Source organism: Mesoplodon bidens (genome assembly GCF_964165515.1).
Source record: "Mesoplodon bidens genome assembly, chromosome: 8".
NCBI classification, from domain to species: Eukaryota; Metazoa; Chordata; class Mammalia; order Artiodactyla; family Ziphiidae; genus Mesoplodon; species Mesoplodon bidens.
The window spans coordinates 27,945,913-27,967,330 of NC_138165.1; the positions used below are offsets into that span (position 1 = coordinate 27,945,913).

Consider the following 21,418-nt stretch of genomic DNA (forward strand, 5'->3'; position numbering starts at 1 on the left):
ATGGCTCACAGGCCTAGCCGCTCCGCGGCATGTGGGATCTTCCTGGACTGGGGCATGAACCCTTGTCCCCTGCATTAGTAGGCAGACTCTCAACCACTGCGCCACCAGGGAAGCCCCCATGGTAGTTTTAAAGTTAATTGATTTTCTTATAAACCTGACTGCCATTTGACACTATACTAGAGGAAGGAACTACTGCAATTTTGTGAGATTTTTAATGGAAACTTTATAAAAAGACACATCAGAAAGTATGCCTAATAGTTGAGTAAGGGGTAAAGCAGTGGTTCTCACCCCTAGCTGCTCATTAGAATCACTGGATGGAAAGTGTGGAAGGCACTTTATAAAAAGTACTGATGCCTAAACTCTACCCTGAGGGTTTCTGATTAAATTGATATGACATAGGGCTTGGGCATTGGTAGTTTTAATGGCTAATTTAGCCAACACTGAGAACCATTGGTATAGAAACTCAATGAAACCATCATCCGTGATCATATAATTACTGATACCTTTGAAACGTCCAGTGTGCCTTTCCTGGTCCCATCCCATTCACTCTCTCTCACATCCCTTTACCTTTAACCGCTATTCTAAATTTTGTATTTATTTATTTATTATGCCTTTATGTTTCTTTATAGTTTATTACATATATCTTATACATTCTTAACAGCATATTATTTCACTTTATTTTTGAACTTTATATAAATTACAAAATTACACTGTTTGTACCATTTTGCCCTGCTTGTTTTCACTAAACATTATATGTGGGATTGTCATGTAATAGTTTGTTCATTTCACTGCTATATAGTAAGGCATTATATGAATATATTATAATTTATCTTTTCTGCTCTTGGTGGACATTTTATTTCTACTTTTTGCTAGTATGAACAGTTCTGCTAAGAATGTTCTTGTACATATCTCTGTGGCACATGTGGAAGAATTTCTCTATGGTATATGCTTAGGAGAGACATGGCCAGAGTATAGGGCATGCATATCTTAAACTCTACTTTATAATAGCAAATTTTCCCCAAGGTTGTTGGATCAGTTTCCATTCCACCAACAATGAGCAAGAAATAATCTTATTGCTTATTATCCTTGCCAAAGTTCATTATAATCATATTTAATTTGGGGGTTAAATTCAGTGAGTGTAACAAGGTATTTGTTATTATGCATTCACTTTATTTTTTGAGCATCTTTAAAAATATTTATTAACTATTTGTATTTCTTCCGTGAAGTAAATGATCATTTTTTTTTGCTCATTTTTCTTAATGGGTTCCTGTTGTTTTTTAAATTGATATCAGTTTTTTGTTGCCCATATATGTTGATTTTTCTCCCAGTGTGTGAATTATCTTTTTATTTCTTTGTACTGTCTTTTGATGATTAGATCATTTAAAATTTATATGATTAAATTATCTTTTTATTTATAGTTTGTACCAAATTATTATCAAAAGTATACCAAAATAATTTGTTGTTTTTATCCCTAATATCATAAAGATGTTCTTCTATATTTTCTTTAAAAAGTTTTATAGTCTGCTTTTTCAGTACAATCTCACTGGGATTTATTTTTGGGTATAGTGTGAAGTAAGGTTTCATTTTAATTTCTTTCTGTGTAGAGAACCAGTTGTCCAGATCACGGAATTAAAAGTCCACTTTTTACTGCCAGCCCCATCATGCAGTCTCATTTTCATATACAAGTGGATCTATTTCTGTGTTCTGTGTTAAGTTCCATATTCTATTTGTGTATTCCTATACTGGTACCACAGCATCTTTTTATCATTTAGCAATTGTCTTCGGCTGTTAGTAACAGAGAACATAAACAACAGTACTTTAAATGATATACAGTATTATTTTTTGAGAGTAGAACAGAAAGGGGGGCTCCAAGTCAGAGCATGAGGGCACAGAGTCTCCTGCCCAGTGAGTCACCTGCCCAAAACCAAATCCAGTTGGGGATGGAGGTGGGCCCTTTCATAGCAGGCCCAGGAGGAAATGGCACTGGGATAACCCATGGAACACAGTGCCCCTCACTAACACACCCAAGACAGGCTTTCCTTTTCTCAGCATGCTGCTCACCTCTGTGAGGAGAAGGGTGGAGGCCTTTCCCTGGGGTCTTTCCCTGGCCCCTGGGCTAGTGAGGGAGGCTGGGTGGGGCACTGCAATTGCAGCTGGTACTGCCACACTGACCATTCATCCCAGATGTGACTGAGGAGGGCCTGGAGCCTGTTCATCTGTCCAGACAGCGATGTCCACATGTGTGTGGTTGGGCTGTTATCCCCCTGGACAAAGCATAAGGGGCCACAGGCCTTTGAATGGAAGGTAGTAGGTTTTGTGGAAATGCCATTTCACTGGCCGTGCTTTATTTCCAGCCAGGCAGAGCCTTGCTATCAAGCAGAAACAGCTGAGCTGCTCAGGCCGTAGGTGTCTGGACAGGTTTCTATAAACAGCAGTACTTTAAATGAGATACAATATTATTTTTTGAGAGAAGAGCAGAAGGGGGCAGCCCAGGTGTGATGGCTTCACAGTGTCATATAGGATCTTGGCTCCTTCAGTTTTTCTGCTCTTTCACCCTTAGTACATGGCCTTCATCTTGAAGATCATATCAAGGTACAAAATATTTATTAGAGTCACAGTTATGATATCTGTGTTCTTAAGCAGAAAACAGGAAGAGGAAGGAAATAAAAATGCAGCAATTCTGTGTGCAGCCTTCTTGGGTATTCCACTGAACAACTTCTGCTTACATTTCACTGACCATCGTTAGCTGCAAGGGGAGCTGGGAAATACAGTCTTTTAGCTAGACATATATCAATCCAGAATAAAATGTTGGTTTTCCATTACTACGGAAGAAGGAGAGATTTGGGTGATTATAATTACTCTAGGTTTATATTAAATCTTGATGTGTGGTTGAACAAGTACCATCTCCTTTTTGGCTATTTTTGGCCCTTTGCTGTCTTAGAGAAGTGTTAGACTCAGTTTTTCAGTTTCACACAAACAATTTGTTGGGGTTCTGTTTGAATTGCACCTAATGATAAGGGTCTGATGCTAAATTCCATTTATGTTCCTCTGAAAGTATCTTTATTTTACCCTTTTCCTTGGAAGACAATTTTATTAGATACATACTTTTAGGTTGGCAGCAGTATTTTCTCCCAGCATTTTTGATGTATTATGCCGCTGTCTTTTGGCTTCCACCATCATTGGCCTAGACATATGGTTTTCAAAGAATGATCCCCGGACCAGAAGCATCAACATTACTAGGGAACTTATTAGAAATAAACTTTTAGAGCCTACTCTAGAGCTACTAATTCAGAAACTGGGAATGGGTTCCAATAATCTGTGTTCCAACAAGCTCTCCAGGTTGTTCCCTGGTGACTGACTGTACTAGACTAATCAGACTCATCTTCTGAGTTTAGAGAGAAGACCCTTGCCTGAGCGTATGGCTGCCTGCAAAGTTAACAAAATTTGTATTCATATGGCCAAGAAAGATGGTGAGAATAGTTAGCTATTGGATGGGCATCTGCAGTGTCTTCCACAAGTTTAATGGAGAAAAAAGTTTTATTAGTTACAAAAGATGGAAGAGAACTCACATTCATTTTTAAGTGTTAGACGCTTTGTATCACTATATGTCAGTTATTTTTAATTAAATGAGATAGAATGGTGTTGCTCTGTTTTAGAAATAAGAAAACTGAGCTGAGGTTCAGATAACTTGTTTGACTTAGCCCAGATTATATATCCTAGAGTGTGGATTTGAACCCATGGAGTATGGATACAAATTCCATGTACTTTTCCACTACACAATTAAGCAGCATATAACAGTATTATAATTCCCATGGTAAGTAGATGTTTTAACAGATTTTTTAGTATCATATTCAAATACTTAATCTTATTAATCCCTTTATGAAATTCGTTCAAAATGTATAAATATTCTTAAATGTCTCATATACACAAATTGTAGACCTTTTTTCATCGTCTGCTTATGTTGTAGGCTAATTGTGATCTCAGACGGCAGATAGATGAACAACAGAAATTACTTGAAAAATACAAAGAACGATTAAATAAGTGCATATCAATGAGCAAGAAACTACTTATCGAAAAGGTAAGTTAAAAGTTCAATAAATTTTCCCTCTCCTTTCACTAGCCCCTTTTACCTTGTATGCTTTTAAAATTTAAATTAATAAAATTGAATGATGATTTTTCCTCCTTTTTTCAGAGTACACAAGAAAAACTGTCAAGCAGAGAGAAGAGTATGCAAGATAGATTACGCCTTGGGCATTTCACGACCGTTAGACATGGTGCTTCATTTACTGAACAATGGACAGATGGTTTTGCATTTCAAAATCTTGTAAAGTTAGTCACTCTTACATTTTAAAAAATTTAGTATTCCTTTGGGTTTTCATTACTTTCAAAGATTATAGATTTGGAATTATGTTCTATATCTACTCCTTACTACTCTTTGAAATCAGAATTTAATACATTTGAAAGGAACATAGAACAGGCATTACAATTTTAGCTTTAGCAGACTTCTTGATTAGTTAGCCTTCATCTGTACAGTATGATGTATTATTCTAAATATGACTTTTCCAGAACATAAACTGATCTAGCTTTTTATAGGTTAGTTGGGAGAGAAATGTTAAAAGTTTTAACTTTCATTGGAAGATTTATATCTATATATCTTGGGATTTTTCTGCTTAGTTCTCCCCGCCGCCCCATTCCCCAGTCCTTATTACTTCAGCACTTGCCTGCTGTCTATTCCTATGGAAAAGACACAAACATTTTCTCTGCAGCCTCAGACATAGTAACTCATAAGTCAGTTGAACTGAGCATGTGGCTTTAGCACTTCTGAGGTAAACTTTAAAATGGAGAAATCGTTGTTGCCATGTTTTCTTGAGTTCAGATGGTGGTAGCTAAGGGTAGGTTGACTGTTTATGTGTTGAACTGGGATCTGTGCTCCTCCTTTTGTTTTTTTGGGGTTTTTTTAGCTGGAAAACTTTTAAAAACCTTTAAAGCAAGAGTGGTGCCAGCATCTAAATCAGCTTTCCCAGAGTCAGTCCAGTTAAATGGAAAATGGAGGCAAAGCTTTATTTCACATAATATCACTTAAACACTGCTGTTTCAAGCACTGGTTCCCAGGACTTAAGCACAGAATGGTCTTCTCTCTATCTCCAGAATGGTCTTCTCTCTGTCTCAGTTGATTTATCCAGCTTCTGTTCAACACAACTGTGCTGGGTGTGAGGTATACTATAATGAAGGACAGTGTCTTTATGATGGTAGGAAGTTTGGGTTTTAATTCTGTGGATAATAGGGAGCTCGTACAGTGTTATGTGTGGTGTGTGGGGTCAGATTTGAGTTTTAGAAAGGGAGCTAGCTGGTGGTGATGTGGGAATAATATTGGAAAGAACATAGATTGTTGACAGTTCAGATGGTGAAGCATCCAAATGAAAGGTGATAAGGCTTGAGCTAAAATATTAACAGTAGGAATGGAGAGTAGGAAATACAGTTGAGATAGAACTTAAAATTTTCGAGTGTTTTTCTGAGCTACTAAACCCAGGTCTACAGTTGTCCTGGTAATGAATAAAAGAGAAGTTTATATAATATATCCTTAAATATAAACTAATAATATGAATTTAAAATATAAACTCTGCCGGTTGTTAAAATTTCTCCATTGAGCTGTCAAAAAAAAAGAGTAAAATTGGAGCTTCTGGGTTGGTGAACATATAGAGATTTGGGGAGGATATCAGGCTCAGAGAGAGCACGGAAACTCCATGTCTTTTCTCCATACCTTGCCCTATGCATCTCTTCCATCTGGCTATTTCTGAGTTGTATCCTTTTATAATAAAGCAGTAATCTAGTTTTTAAAAAATTACTTGCATTTCTTATTACTAATAAACATTTACTGAGGGCCTACTGTATGTTGTTACATATACATATTTTATATCAAGCAGTTGCTATTTATCAGTGTATATCAAGCTCTATATCTGATATAACCCAAAGTAGTTGGAGGATGAGAAGAGAAATAAATAAAAATCAGTAATATTATTATTATTATTTTTTTTTGCGGTACGCGGGCCTCTCACTGTTGTGGCCTCTCCTGTTGCGGAGCACAGGCTCAGCGGCCATGGCTCACGGGCCCAGCCGCTCTGCGGCATGTGGGATCTTCCCAAACTGGGGCACGAACCCGTGTCCCCTGCATCGGCAGGCGGACTCTCAACCACTGCACCACCAGGGAAGCCCAGTAGTATTATATTAATAATCTCTAAAATGTAGGTCATTACTGAATAATCAGGGATTAGATATATATCCATTCCAGTAATTCTTTTCTTTCATTATTTCAGTAGGTTATTGCTGTTTATTTTCATTAATAACATATTGATTATACCCGAAACCAGCTTTAAAATTAATTTTTAAATAAATTGAAAGTATTTATAACCACTTCAAGGAGAAAACTGGATTAAAGTCTTATTCTAACTTTGCTATTCTTGAGATTTTTCTCCACCGTTTTACTCTTTTACCTAGATGATTCTTGATTCTTTCCCTCCTACCATGTTCTGCTACTACCTGGCTAGAACCATAGGACAAGGAAATTTATGTAAAACCAATTCTTCGTCAGCATAGTAGAAGTTCTTTAGTTCTGGTCTGAATAGGGGCGGGGGAGCAAGGAATTGAAATACTTGACTTGTTCTAAATCTGAGTGTCACCACCATGTAGCATCTTAAATTTTTTCCTAGTGTGGTGAGGTGACCTAAGAGGGAACATAATTATATTAGAACAAGCTTAAGGTGTTGTATGATGGGATGGTTTTAAAAAGCTTCAGTTGGAAGCAGTAATATTTTTACTTACATTAATTGCCCATTTTTCAAAGCCATGTAAATTTTTCTTGCTATTTTCTCCTTAAAGTGTTAAAATTCTTTCTTTCTTCCTAAATTTCTGAGGTCAATTTTTGTTTCATTTCAAAATATCACTTATCCATTCCCAAAATTTGACAGAGATACATTTAGAAAATAACACTCTACTAAATTCACATTTCTCTTTTGTAAGTTTTTCTTTAAAGAATAAGTAATGAGATGCATGTATAAAACCTACTCTTTAACTTTGTTAGTTCTTTTTTTTTAATAGCTCATTTATTTTATTCAACAAATATTTATTGAATGCCTAGCATGTGCCAGTCACTGTGCTGGGCACTAAGGGTATAAAATAGTTGTGGTCTCTGTTCTCATGGAGTGATTTAGTCTAACCAGACACATTCTGATCAGGCGTCTGTAGGAATATTTGTTAGAAAGAAGGAGGTGGGGGGCTACAAGGTACTATGAAATTATATGTGGCAGCACATCTTCTAGTTCAGGGGGTTTAGAGAAGACCTTATTCAGAAATGAATGTTTCAAATGAGACGTGGACAATGAGAAGGTGTTGGTTCACAAGGGTGGAACCATAAGGTTACAAATTTATATTATATGATTTTTCATGTTTAACTAATGTATTTTCATGTTTTAACTGTGAAAAGTAATGGAAGGTTAATTTTCTTTTATATTTATTTTTATGCAGGCAACAAGAATGGGTGAATCAGCAAAGGGAAGATATTGAAAGGCAAAGGAAACTTCTAGCCAAACGCAAACCTCCCACAGCTAATAATTCTCAGGCACCCTCTACCAATTCTGAACCAAAACAAAGGAAAAACAAAGCAGTCAATGGAGCAGAAAATGATCCTTTTGTTAGACCAAATTTACCACAACTGTAAGCCTGCATTTTTAATTTTCTTTTTTTTAAGTTGTTGCCAGTGAGCATGAATGTTAGTAATGGATGTTATTTTTAAGAAGGAGTAAAAATCATTATGGCCAGGAAGGAAGGCAGTATTGAAAAAATTTACTTCTAAAATAATAATAAGCCCCTAAATCTGAATTCTACCTAAGTGGAGATTTACTAATCCTCTTTTATTTTTTATTTTATTTTTTTTGTTTTGTTTTGTTTTGTGGTACACGGGCCTCTCACTGTTGTGGCCTCTCCCGTTGTGGAGCACAGGCTCCGGACGCACAGGCTCAGCGGCCATGGCCCACGGGACCAGCCGCTCTGCGGCATGTGGGATCCTCCCGGACCGGGCCACGAACCCACGTCCCCTGCATCGGCAGGCGGACGCTCAACCACTGCGCCACCAGGGAAGCCCACTAATCCTCTTTTAAAATGAAGACTTAGGTAGCTAAGAAGAGGCTGGAATCCACTTTTTCTTCCATGTCTGAATGATAGAGTCAGTTATCAGTATTAATTATTCCAATTCAACATTCCTATTAGTGTTCCTTTTTCTGAGAGAATGTTAAGTAATCTCAGCCTATGAAAGCAGCTCATTCAGAGGTTATAGGTATTGTTTTTCCCCTTTCTGCTTCTCTTTGTTTGCTAGGTTTTCTGCTTTAATGATGAATTACTTTTTATAATTCAAAAGTCAAAGACATTTAAAAAAATTGCTATGTGCTTATCATAGGAAATTCAGAAAATATGAAATAACATAATGAAACAGTACAGACCTTGACCCCATCCCACAGAGAACACCATTGTTAGAATTTCAGTGTATAGATGCAATCTAATTTATATAATTTTTCTGTTCTATAAGACCTTATACAAGTTTATGTGAGTAGAAAACACATATACATACCCTCCGTTTTATATTTAATATGTTTCTCCTTTGTTGAGAAATAATGTTTCATCTATGCTTTGAAGCCCATCCCCTGCTACATCAGGGACCTCTTCTATTGATACCTCCTTTATTTTACATCTTCAGCCTTTTGCTCTCTACTGGTTCCTTCCTTTTAGAAAACAAAACAAAACAAAAAAATTCTCCCTCAATTTAAATCCCTCCAGTCTTCATATTCTGTCATCTTTATAACTAGGTTTCCTGAAAGACTTGCCTGTGCTTGCAGTCTCTTCTGCCTCACTTTCCAAATCGCTCATTTCTTAACTGAAATTGTTCTTTTAAAGATTATCTCCTTGATGCTAAATACCGTAGACATTTGAGTCTTTAACTTGGCAGCATTGGATATTGTTCACTTTTTCCCAAAAGGCACTTTCTTGCCTTAGTTTTTGAAATATCCTGTTCTCCTAATTTTCATTTTAACTTATGTGGCTACATCTTCTCAGTCTCTTCTTCGGACATCATTTACCTTACCAATTTGTAAAATGTAGGATTTTAAGAATCTGTCCTAGGCCATCTTACTTCTTACTCTGTGTATTCTCCTTGCATGTTAGCTACTCCTAGGGTTTCAGTTAGCATGTATATCCTGCTGACCTCCAAACTTCTGTCTCCGGCCCACTTTTCTCTCTTGAGTATCATCAGATGTTTGTATCTCAGTCTTGAATGTCATATCCTTGCTTAGCTGATATTGGTACTTAAATGCCTCACGAGAGAGAGCCTTTAGTGCAGCCTGTTCAAAACTGTATTTACGGGGCTTCCCTGGTGGCGCAGTGGTTGAGAGTCCGCCTGCTGATGCAGGGAAAACGGGTTCGTGCCCCGGTCTGGGAAGAAGATCCCACATGCCGCAGAGCGGCTAGGCCCGTGAGCCATGGCTGCTAAGCCTGCACGTCCGGAGCCTGTGCTCCGCAACGGGAGAGGCCACAACAGTGAGAGGCCCACATGCTGCAAAAAAACCCAAAAAACAAAAAAAACTGTATTTACTAAACACACAAAATAAAAACTGTGTTTATTTTTATCGTTCCCATTTCAGTCCCCCCGACACCCCCTCTTTTTCTCTCTCTCTCCCCTCTCCCTCTCTCCACACAGATACCCCCCCACAGACACACGCACGCACACGCACACCCCTTGCCACCTCCCATGTTTTTTCAGTTAGTACATGATACCACCATCCTCGCAGTTCCACATGCCAGAATTCTGGTTGTCACTCATAGCTTTTTGATCAAGATTCCATTTATTTTTCTTAATCCATTTTCATTTTATTTTCCTTTAATAAAGAGGTGATGATAATCTTATTTTTTGAAGTCTAAAACGTACTTCCTTCTTTAAGCCTTTCCTAATTTTTGGAGGGGTTGTTGTAAGTTGGAATTAAATCCTTTGGCTCTTGATATTAAAAAACGACAACAAACGATTTACTTTCCATAAATTAGTAAATTTGTTGCTTTAAAAAGGGTAGATGGATAGATGAGCAATTATACAGGGGAAAGTGTGTGTTAGCTTAACTCCACCCCTGTAGACACCCAATCTTCTAGAGCTCAAATGCGTCCCCTGCCGCCTCTTACTTGGGTTCTCTCTCCCCACCCCTATCCACCCTGTCACCTTTCAGCTTTGGTCTAGGCCTTGAATCCATTTTCAACTTGGAGTCAGAATCTCTTTTTCCAAAATAAAAATATGGTCCTTTCTTTTTCTTCCTTATAAACCTAACATAGCTCTCCATTGCTTGAGTGGTATCATCCAAAAAGCACTTCTGACTTGGCAGCTTCTGACCTCTCTAGCCTCATCTTTTGGCATTGACCAGTGCCTCCCACTCACCACCTAGTTTGTTTGTTTTGGGTTTTTTTTACAACAGGTTTTTATTAGCTATCTATTTTAGACATATTAGTGTATATATGTACACCACCAAGTTTTAAACTCGAACCCATTGTCTTAATTCCTGCTCACCTTTAAAATCCCATACTAGATATTTCCTCCTCTTGAGAGCTTTTCCTTGATCCTTGAAGGATAGGAGTTAATTATCACTTTAAGGTATTGCCATAGTGCCCTCTGTGTATTCAGTCACAGCATCATCATTCGCTCAGTTAATGACACTAGAAACATCTTAGATGTTTGCCTTTCCCTTGTTCTTTGTGTCTATTTCCATAACATTTTTGTATCTGTCAGTCTTCATTACCACTATCTTACTATAGGACCGCATCGCTCTTTTTATTTTTTAAACTTAAATTACTGTTTGTTACATATCTCATCATGTCATTTTCATGTTTAACCTTCACTGGCCTTCAAGATAAAATTCACTCTCATGAAAACCCTGTATAGGCCTTCTTTTTTCTCTCATTCTCCAATGTCTGCCCTATGCATCCTATATTAAACTCTTTCAGGTCTCTATCTAAATGGACTATGCTTTCTTGTTTCTGTGCTTTTGTACATCTTGTTCCTTGCCTTTCTTTACCTGTCTCATTTTCTATTTATCATTAAAGTCTTGCCTCCAGCGCCAATTCCAATAGGAAATCCTCTTTGACCTTTTTTCTTCCCATTTTCTTTCCCATTTCCCCTGAAGTTAGGTGCCTTTTGTACATGCCTGTCAATATTGTAACATTTATCTCACTTTTTTTTTTTTTTTTTGGCGGTACACAGGCCTCTCACTGTTGCGGCCTCTCCTGTTGCGGAGCACAGGCTCCGGATGCACAGGCTAAGCGGCCATGGCTCACGGGCCCAGCCGCTCTGCGGCATGTGGGATCTTCCCGGACCGGGGCACGAGCCCGTGTCCCCTGCATCGGCAGGCAGACTCTCAACCACTGTGCCACCAGGGAAGCGCCTATCTCACTATTTTATCTCTATACTTCCAATATCTAGTCCAGTTCCTGGCATATGGAAAGTGGTCAGTAAATACTAAGTGACAATACATAAGCATTTGATTGAATTTCATTTTCTCCTTCTCAGAAGGCCATTTTTTCTAGTTTGCCACAGGTGTTGTGCTTCCGACTTGTCTTCTACGGTGCTAACAGCCCTAACTGTAGTTTATTAGTCGTAGACTTGTCTCATTGCCATCCCATTTTATTGCATATGTTGACTTAGAACTTACACTGCTGTGCGTTCCTGGAGTGGCAAATGAAGTAATACTACATGGCAGTTAGATTGGATCCTTATACAAATATAGATTTAAATAGGGAAAAAAGACACAGAAGCACTTTGATTCATATATATTAATTTGATTTTAGCAGCCATGCTTTGCAACTGTCTTCTGAAAACTTCTTTTGAATCCCTGTTTGTGCAGAACATCTGGCATAGTTATTAGAATAGAGATCATGAATTTTTCATTATTTTTCTATCAAGAAATTAATACAGAAAATAAAGTCACTATTACGTAGTGGTTAGCATTTTAAGCTCTGTAGTCAGACAGATATGGAATCCAGCCCTGACTCTTCCAGGTTGTATTTTTGGTAAGCTGTTTTACTTCTTAGAGCCTACATATCCTTGTGAAAGTACCTACATCATAATGTTGAAAGGATGATATGAGGTGATGCTTATAAAGTACTTGCATGGTTCCTGGCTCTTAACTAATTTTTAACTACCAGCAAGATTCAGTCAAGTTTTCTAGGTAGTAATTTCTCATTTCAGTCACAAAAACTTACTATTCAGAGTAAATAGTTTGCATAGCTAGTATTAGCTGTGGATAATGTCTAAATGATCCTTGCTTTAATTGTATATTATTAATACATGTTAATCGAGATTTTGACTTCATGTTAAATATGTTTTAAATTGTTTTGATTTTATCTGTATACTTTGTGTTTCACGGAAGATGATTGCAAAGTAAACAACAATATTTTACCTTATATTTTATATGAGTGAAGTTTTAGAGGTCACTCTTTTCTCATTTAAAGCTTAAATTTTAACTCAAGCTTATAATTTATATAGCATGAAGTTGTTATTTGATTGATTGCTTGTTTCTGTAATTAACATAACTGACATTTTTTAAGTAATAAGATGTATTTTTAGAGCAGTTTTAGTTTACAATGAAATTGAGCAGAAAGTATGGTTTCCATATACCTGCTGTTCCCACATGTGCACAGCCTCTCCCACGATCAACATATCCTGCACCAGAGTGGTACATGTGTTACCACTGATGACCCTACATTGACACAGCATTGACACCCAAAGTGTAGTGTACATTGGGATTCACTTTTGGTATTGTATATTCTCTGGGTTTTTACAAATCTGTAACTGATTTTTTTTAAATCCTGTCTGAAAAAATCTTTTACTGGTGAATTTAATCCATTTTAATTTCATGTATTTACTTATTTATTAGGGCTTAAATCTCATCTTTCTTCTCATGCTTTCTATTTATCCTGCCTAGTCTCTGTCCATTTTTCCTTTTTCTTACCTTTTCTTGGATTGCTTAGTTTTTGTTTATTTGATTCTTTTTCTGTATTAGAAGTATGTTGTGTGTGTATACATACATATGTATACACACACACCCCTACCTAAAGACATTGTCTTGTATAGTCAGTGTTCATCTAAACTTTACCTATGTATTTATCACTGTTTTGTTCATTTATCCTACATCTCTGATTTTACCTCGAGTAAGATCTTTTTGCCTAAGAATACCCTTTAGAAATTTCCTTTCAGTGTGGGTCTGTTGGTAGTGATGTCTTTCAGTTTTTGTTGGTCTGAAAATAACTATTTTGCCTTCATTCTTGAAATATTTTTACTGGTTTTATTTATTTATTTATTTTTAAAAATTCATTTATCTTGGCTGCACCAGGTCTTATTAGTTGGGGCGTGCAGGATCTTTAGTTGCAGCTTTGGGACTCTTAGTTGTGACATGCAGACTCTTAATCGTGGCATGCAGACTCTCAGCTGTGGCATGCGAACTCTGTAGTTGCGGCATGCATGCAGGACCTAGTTCCCTGACCAGGGATTGAACCCGGGCCTCCTACATTGAGAGTGTGGAGTCTTACCCACTGGACCACCAGGGAAGTCCCTTTACTAGTTTTAGAATTTTAGGTTGGTAGTTATTTGAAGATATTATTTTACTGTCTTCTGACTTAAATTATTACTATTGACAAGTCAGCTGACTCTGTAGAAAGACAATCTTGAATGGAGCAAAAGCAATGTTCAGAGATTAGATAACTGAGAATATTTTAAAACAGATGAGCAAGATCAGTCTATAGATTCATGAAGGCCAGAGAATTCCAAGTAGGATGAATATAAAGAAATACTCACCCATACACATGATAATGAAATTTCAGAAAATCAAGGCAAAGAGAAATTCTCAAAAGCAGCCAAAGGGGGGAAAAATACATTAGAAATAAAAGTTAAGAAAGAAAACATTCTAGTCAAATACCAACTGAAAGAAAGCCGTATTATATCAGACACAGTAGGTAAAATTTAAAGCAAAAAAAAATTACAGGAAATAAGGTGATTGTTTCATAACTATAAAAGTTTAAAATCACTAGGAACATACAATAATTGTAAATTTCTGTGCATAGTAACATACCCTCAAGACAGATAAAAATTTGACAGTACTTTTAGGAGATAAGGACAGATCCACAAATTATAATGGGGGATTTCAACACACACACGTCTTAGTAATAGAACAAGTAGATAAAAATAAAACAATATAAAACAGAACATATAGTGTGGGTATAGAAAAATTCAGTGGGATTGACAGACTTAACCTAATGAGCATGTAACCTCCTAACATTTGCAGAATGTATGTTCTTTTTAAACGTGGACTTTTATAAAAATTGACCATGTTGGGGCATAAAGCAGGCCTCAGCAAATTTCAAAGGATTGATAGAGTTTATGTAAGACTGACATTGTTTCTTCCTTAAATGTTCGGTAGAACTCATGGGTGAAACTTAAAAGATTGGAATCGTATGGAATATGTTCTCTGACCACAGTGGAATTAAACTAGAAATCAGAAACAAAAAAGATAGTGCAAAAGTCTCAATGGAAATGAGAAGATAGTTTTAGATGAATGATAGTGAAAGTGCTACATAGCAAAAATTTGTGAGATAAATCTGAAACAATATCTAGAGGGAAATTTATAGCCTTATATACATATATAGGAAAAGAAGAAAAACTAAAACTTTATAAACTGAACATCTATTTCAGTAAGTCAGAAGATGAGCAGAATTAACCACAGAAGGAGGAGAAGAAAGGAAAGAGCAGAAATTTTGATACAGGAAACAAACATACAATATAGAGAATCAACCAATCCAAAAAAGGTGTGTGGGGTTTTTTTGTGGGTGAGGGGGACTAATAAAATTGGAAACAAGAAAGAGAGAAATGACAACCATTATCAGGAATGAAGAAAGGAATGTTGCTACAGAGTCTACAGGTATTTAAAGGAAAACAAAATATTGTAAATGACTTAAATTAAAAATTTTTGTGAAATGGATAAATTTCTAGAAAGATACAACTTAACAAAATTCACACTAGAAGAAACAAAATCAAATAGTTCTGTAACTGTTAAAGAAATCTAACCCGTAATTAAAATCTTTGATCATAGAAAACTCCAGGTACAGAGGACTTCCTCTATGAATTCTACCAACCATTTAAGGAAGAAATAGTGCTAATCTTTTAAAAACTTTTGAAGAGCAGCTAAGGCAGAAACACTTCCAACTTATTTTATGTAGGCCAGCACAGTCTTCTCAAAATTCAAGAAAGACTGTACAAGGAAGGAAAGTTATAGTCTAATATCGCTTATAAAAGTAAATGCAGGGGCTTCCCTGGTGGCGCAGTGGTTGAGAGTCCACCTGCTGATGCAGGGGACACGGGTTCGTGCCCCGGTCCGGGAAGGTCCCACATGCCGCGGAGCGGCTAGGCTCGTGAGCCATGGCCACTGAGCCTGTGCGTCCGGAGCCTGTGCTCTGCAATGGGAGAGACCACAACAGTGAGAGGCCCGCGTATCGCAAAAAAAAAAAAAAAAAAGTAAATGCAGGACTTCCCTGGTGGCGCAGTGGTTAAGGATCCACCTGCCAGTGCAGGGGACACAGATTTGATCCCTGGTCCAGGAAGATCTCACATGCTGTGGAGCAACTAAGCTCGTGTACCACAACTACTGAGCCTCTGCTCTAGAGGCCGCGAGCCACAACTGCTGAAGCCCGTGTGCCTAGAGCCTGTGCTCCGCAACAAGAGAAGCCACTGCAGTGAGGAGCCTGTGCACCACAATGGAGAGTAGCCCCCGCTCATTGCAACTAGAGAAAGCCCGCGCGCAGCAGTGAAGACCCAATGCAGCCAAAAATAAATAAATTTTAAAATAAATAAAAATTTTTTAAAAAATAAATGCAAAAATATTAAATAAAATATTAGCAACCCAACAGATAATATATAAAAATGATAATTTATCAAGACCAAGTTTGATTTATTTCAGGTATGCTAGGTTGGTTTTTTTTTTTTTTTTTTTTTTTTTTTTTTTTTGCGGTATGCGGGCCTCTCACTGTTGTGGCCTCTCCCGTTGCGGAGCACAGGCTCCGGACGCGCAGGCTCAGCGGCCACGGCCCACGGGCCCAGCCGCTCCGCGGCATATGGGATCCTCCCAGACCGGGGCACGAACCCGTATCCCCTGCATCGGCAGGCGGACTCTCAACCACTGCGCCACCAGGGAGGCCCGCTAGGTTGGTTTAATATAAGAAAAATCAATGTAATTTTCTACATAAAGAAAAAGATTATATGATCATCTTAATAGATGCCAAAATATATAAAATTCAGCATGATCTGTCTTTAAACTCTTAGCAAACAGTAGAAGATAACTTCTTTAATCTACAGTATACATTGGTTTTTCTTTTTGCTTGCACGTCTACATGCTGTGCTTCTGGGTCACCATGCCCCTGTGTGCCCTCTTTCTTCCTCCTGGCTTCTTTCTGCTGCTCCTGTTTCACCAGGCTCAGATGTTACCTCTTCTGTGCCTTCTCCCAGCTTCCTTCAGATAAAAAAATTTTTTTCTTTACACTGTGTACTCATAGCTGTATTATCCAAGGTAGTCACCTTATTTTAAGGTCAGCTAATTAGCAATATTAATCCCATTTAATCCTTGGCCTTTAAACATATTCACAAGTCCCAAGGATTAGGATGTGGCATTTTTGGAAAGTCATTATTCTACCTACACAATCTGCCCTCTGACCCAAGATGCACATCTTTCCCACGTGCAAAATCCATTTATCCTATCAGCAAAGTCTCAACCTCATTACAGCCTTCATTCCACATCTAAAAATCTTATCTAAATCTCATTAATTTAAACATTCTAAATCTCATTATCTAAATCAGTTATGAGTGAGACTCTGTGTATAAGCCACGCTGAGAACAATTCCTCTTAATCTGTGAACCTCAAGAAACAAGTTATCTTCCCAAAATACAGTGATGGGGACAGGCATAGGTTAAGAGTTAGAGATATTTTCCGTTCAAAGAGAAGAATATTAAAGGTGTCACTGATCCAAGCAGTTTCGAAATCCATCCAGGCAAACTCTGGTTTCAAGGTCTGGTAATAATTTTTCTGTAGCATGTGGCTCTGCAAGTTTCTGTCCTCTTGAGTGTTTTTCATGAAGATTTCTCTTTCATGAAGGTTAGCATGTATTTGTTGCTGAGTAGCTTTTTCAACCAGTTTCTTGTTTGTAGAGTTTTGAGTGTTTGACAGCCTTTCATTTTGTACTCTCTGTCCCTTAAAATCCAAGCTGGTAGTGTTTCTGCTGGTGTAAAGTTCTCAAGAATCTTGTGGATCTTTCATGTATGACACAAAGATTCACTCCATTAGACAAAAGGATCCTCCATGATTCTTTTCTAGATAATTGCATCGCTATTTTTGGCTTCTGCGGAGAAGGTTAAGAGGATCTATGAGTCACCCACTTCATCTTTTTAGAGACTGTTTATGTGATGAATACTCTGACTTCTCTGGAGTATTAGCAAAAGGTTGTCCAGCTACATCCTCCTTTTTAAGAGCAGCTTTGACCATGAATCTCAATTTTGGTGTATTTTGTACTCTGAATAAGATGAAAATTTCTTAAAACATTAAATCCTGGAGGGTTTTTTGGTTGAACATTTCTTCCCTTTGATTTACCTCTCTCTTCTTACATTTTAATATAAACAGTGAGAAGAAACCAGTCCACACCTTCAACACTGTATTTGGAAATTTCCTAAGTTCATTTCTTACACGTTTGGCTTTCTGCATAACTATAGGATACAGTTTTGCTAAGCTTTCTTTCATAATAACAAGGATTCCTCCAGTTTTCAGAACATGTTTCTCATTTCCTTCTGAGTTCTCACCAGTGGCACCTCTACTATCTACTGACGGTCCATTCATGACAATTTAGGTGTTCTCTAAGGCTGTTTGTGTTTTCCGTACTGTGCTCCTCGTGGAATTCCTTGCATCCTCACTTGGCAGAGTTGTTAACATTCGTATTTCTGCTAATAGTCCATTCAATGCAGTCTAAGGTTATTTTTAAATCATGCTCCTCAAAATTCTCCTAGCCTCTTGCCCACTGCCCAATTCCAAAGCCACTTCCACATTTTTAGGTGTTTATTATCAGAACATCCCATTTCCAGGTACCAAGATCTGTAGTAGTTTCCTACTGCTGCTGTAACAAATTACCACAAATTCATTGAGTTCAAACGACACAAATTTATTATCTTACAGTTTTGGAGATCACAAATCCAAAATGGGTCTCCCTGGGCTAAAGTCGGGGTGTTGTCAGGGCTGTGTTACTCTAGAAGAGAACGCATTTTCTTGCTGTTTCCAGCTTCTAGAGGCCCTGCCCATATTGCTTGGTTCGTGATCCCCTTCCATCTGCAAGCCAGCAGTAGCAGTCAAGTCTTTTTCATGTTATGTCACTGTGATTCTGAGATGTCTGCCCTTCTCTTTGCATTTAAGGCCTCTTGTAATCACATCCCCAAAGGGTAATCCAGAGTAAATCCCTATTTCATTTATTTATTTATTTAAGATTTTTTTGATGTGGACCATTTTAAAAGTCTGTATTGAATTTGTTACAGTGCTGCTTCTGTTTTATGTTTTGGCTTTTTGGCCGCGAGGCATGTGGGATCTTAGCTCCCCGACCAGGGATTGAACCCACACCCCCTGCATTGGAATGTGAAGTCTTAACCACTGGACCACCAGGGAAGTCCCTAAATCCCTATTTTAAAGTCAGCTAATTAGCAACTTTAATTCCATCTGCTACTTTATTTTTTTTATTATTATTATTTTTTGCGGTACGCGGGCCTCTCACTGTTGTGGCCTCTCCCGTTGCGGAGCACAGGCTCTGGACGCGCAGGCTCAGCGGCCATGGCTCACGGGCCTAGCTGCTCCGTGGCATGTGGGATCTTCCCGGACCGGGGCACGAACCCGTGTCCCCTGCATCGGCAGGCGGACTCTCAACCACTGCGCTATGAGGGAAGCCCCCATCTGCTACTTTAATTCTCCTTTGTTGTGTAACTTAGCATACTCACATGTCCAAGGATTAGGATGTGGACATCTTTATGGGGCCATTACTCTACACACCACACTGGCACTTGGTGTAAGTCGTTAGTTCTCAATTCAGTTTTTATTCTATTGTGAACATTGGGCTCTTCAGAGGCAGACTAGTTTCATCCTTCCCACACACCCCCGTTTCTTTTTCCAAGTGATACTTAAAAAAAAAAATTTTGAGGTGAAATTTGCATAACATACAAGTAGCCACTTAAAAGCATATACAGGGACTTCCCTGGTGGCGCAGTGGTAAAGAATCTGCCTGCCAATGCAGGGGACACGGGTTCAAGCCCTAGTCGGGGAAGATCCCACATGCCGCAGAGCAACTAAGCCCGTGCGCCATAAATATTGAGCCTGCACTCTAGAGCCTGCGTGCCACAACTACTGAGCCCGCGTGCCACAACTAGTCCGCATGCCCTAGAGCCTGTGCTCTGCAACAAGAGAAGCCACCGCAATGAGAAGCCCACGCACCGCAATGAAGAGTAACCCTCGCTCGCTGCAACTAGAGAAAGCCCGCACACAGCAACGAAGACCCAACACAGCCCCCCACCAAAAAAATAAATAAGTTTATTTTTTTTAAAAAGCATATACAGTTCAGTGGCATTTAGCGCATTCACAATGTTATGCAACCACAACCTCCCTTTAGTTTCAAAACATTTTATTCACCCAGAACACCTAATGCGCATTAATTAATCACTCCCCATGCCTCCCTCCCTACATCCTCCTGGTAACAAATAATCTGCTTTCTCTATGTTTGTTTTCTCTATGTCTGTTTGCTTCTTCTGGATACTTCATTAAAAAGAATCATACAGTATGTGTCTATCCTTATGGCAGTACCACACTCTTTCGATGAATATAACTTTGTTTTAATTTTTGAAATAGGGAGTGTAAGTCCTTTAACTTTTTCTTTTTCAATATTGTTTTGTCTGTTTGAGGACCCTTGCATTTCCATATGAATTTAAGAATCAGCTTTCCCATTTTAGTAAATGGGTGACGTGTATTTTGATCAGGATTACATTGGGTCTGTGGATCACTTTGGGGAGGATAGCCCTCTTAACAATAGTAAGTCTTCTAATTCATGAACACAGAAGTCCTTTCATTTAATTAGTATGCTTTCATTTCTTTAGCAATATTTTGTAGTTTTTAGTGTACAAGTCACTTCCTGAGTTAAATTTATTCCTACATATTTTATTCTTTTGGATTCTATTATAAATTGAATTGTATTCTTAATATCTTTTTTAGATTGTTCAATTGCTGGTGTATACAAACACATCTGATTTTTTTTTATAATTTTATTTATTTATTTATTGGGCTGTGTTGGGTCTTCATTGCTGCGCGTTGGCTTTTTCTAGTTGCGGCGAGCGGAGGCTACTCTCTGTTTCAGTGCGCAGGCTTCTCATTGTGGTGGCTTCTTTTGTTGCGGAGTACGGGCTCTAGGCATGTGGGCTTCAGTAGTTGTGGCACGCGGGCTCAGTAGTTGTGGCTTGGGGGCTCTAGAGCGCAGGCTCAGTAGTTGTGGCGCATGGGCTTAGTTGCTCTGTGGCATGTGGGATCTTCCCAGACCAGAGATCGAACCTGTGTCCCCTGCATTGGCAGGTGGATTCTTAACCACTGCACCACCAGGGAAGTCCCTAGGTTATTTTTAGATATCCATGATCGCAAAATGGTAAGAGTCACTGCCCAAGAAAGTCAGTAGTATTTAATATTTAATATTTAATTTAATAGTATTTAGACAGTATTTAAATAGACAGTATTTAATACTGTCTGTGAAATCTGCTTATTGATGCTTTAAAACCAAGCAGAGAGAAATTAATATATATATACTTTTTTTTTTGCTGTTTATTTGAAGTTTTATAGTAGTAATAATCAAAATGAAGTAAGGAGATAGCAAAGTTCTGCTGCTGCTGCTGCTGCTGAAAGTTACTGTTAACCTTTGGTGAGAATTGTATGTGTTTCATATTAGGATTAGACCTATAAAATAATGCTCTGAGGTCAAAGCTTTTGAAATCAATGAAGTATCATTATACTAAGTAAATTTAGGGAAGGGAGTATTTGTGTGCATTTGCTTTAGCTATAGGGATGTGGATGATTTATATTTGAACCACAGCACAAACATGTTAACGACTGGAACTAAATGCTAGTAAATAGCAAATATGTATTACATTATACTACAAGATTAACCAAACAGTATTCAACAAACTAAGTCATCATGGAGTTAATTGACGTTGATTTATTATTGACTCAGAAGAAAAGTAGCTATTGAAAACTGCTACCAACTCAAGACAACAAAATATCTTTCCTCCAAATTG

General features: G+C 38.0%; 1 protein-coding gene across 1 annotated transcript in view; it reads left to right on the plus strand.

Annotated features, from left to right (window-relative positions):
• The window catches only part of TLK1 (tousled like kinase 1), a 158,125-nt gene that overhangs the window by 102,781 nt on the left and 33,926 nt on the right, over nt 1–21,418 (plus strand). The window contains exons 9-11 of the mRNA XM_081243224.1: nt 3,968–4,078; nt 4,193–4,329; nt 7,522–7,710. Coding sequence (XP_081099350.1) covers nt 3,968–4,078; nt 4,193–4,329; nt 7,522–7,710 — 437 coding nt within the window. The remainder of the gene's footprint in view (nt 1–3,967; nt 4,079–4,192; nt 4,330–7,521; nt 7,711–21,418) is intronic.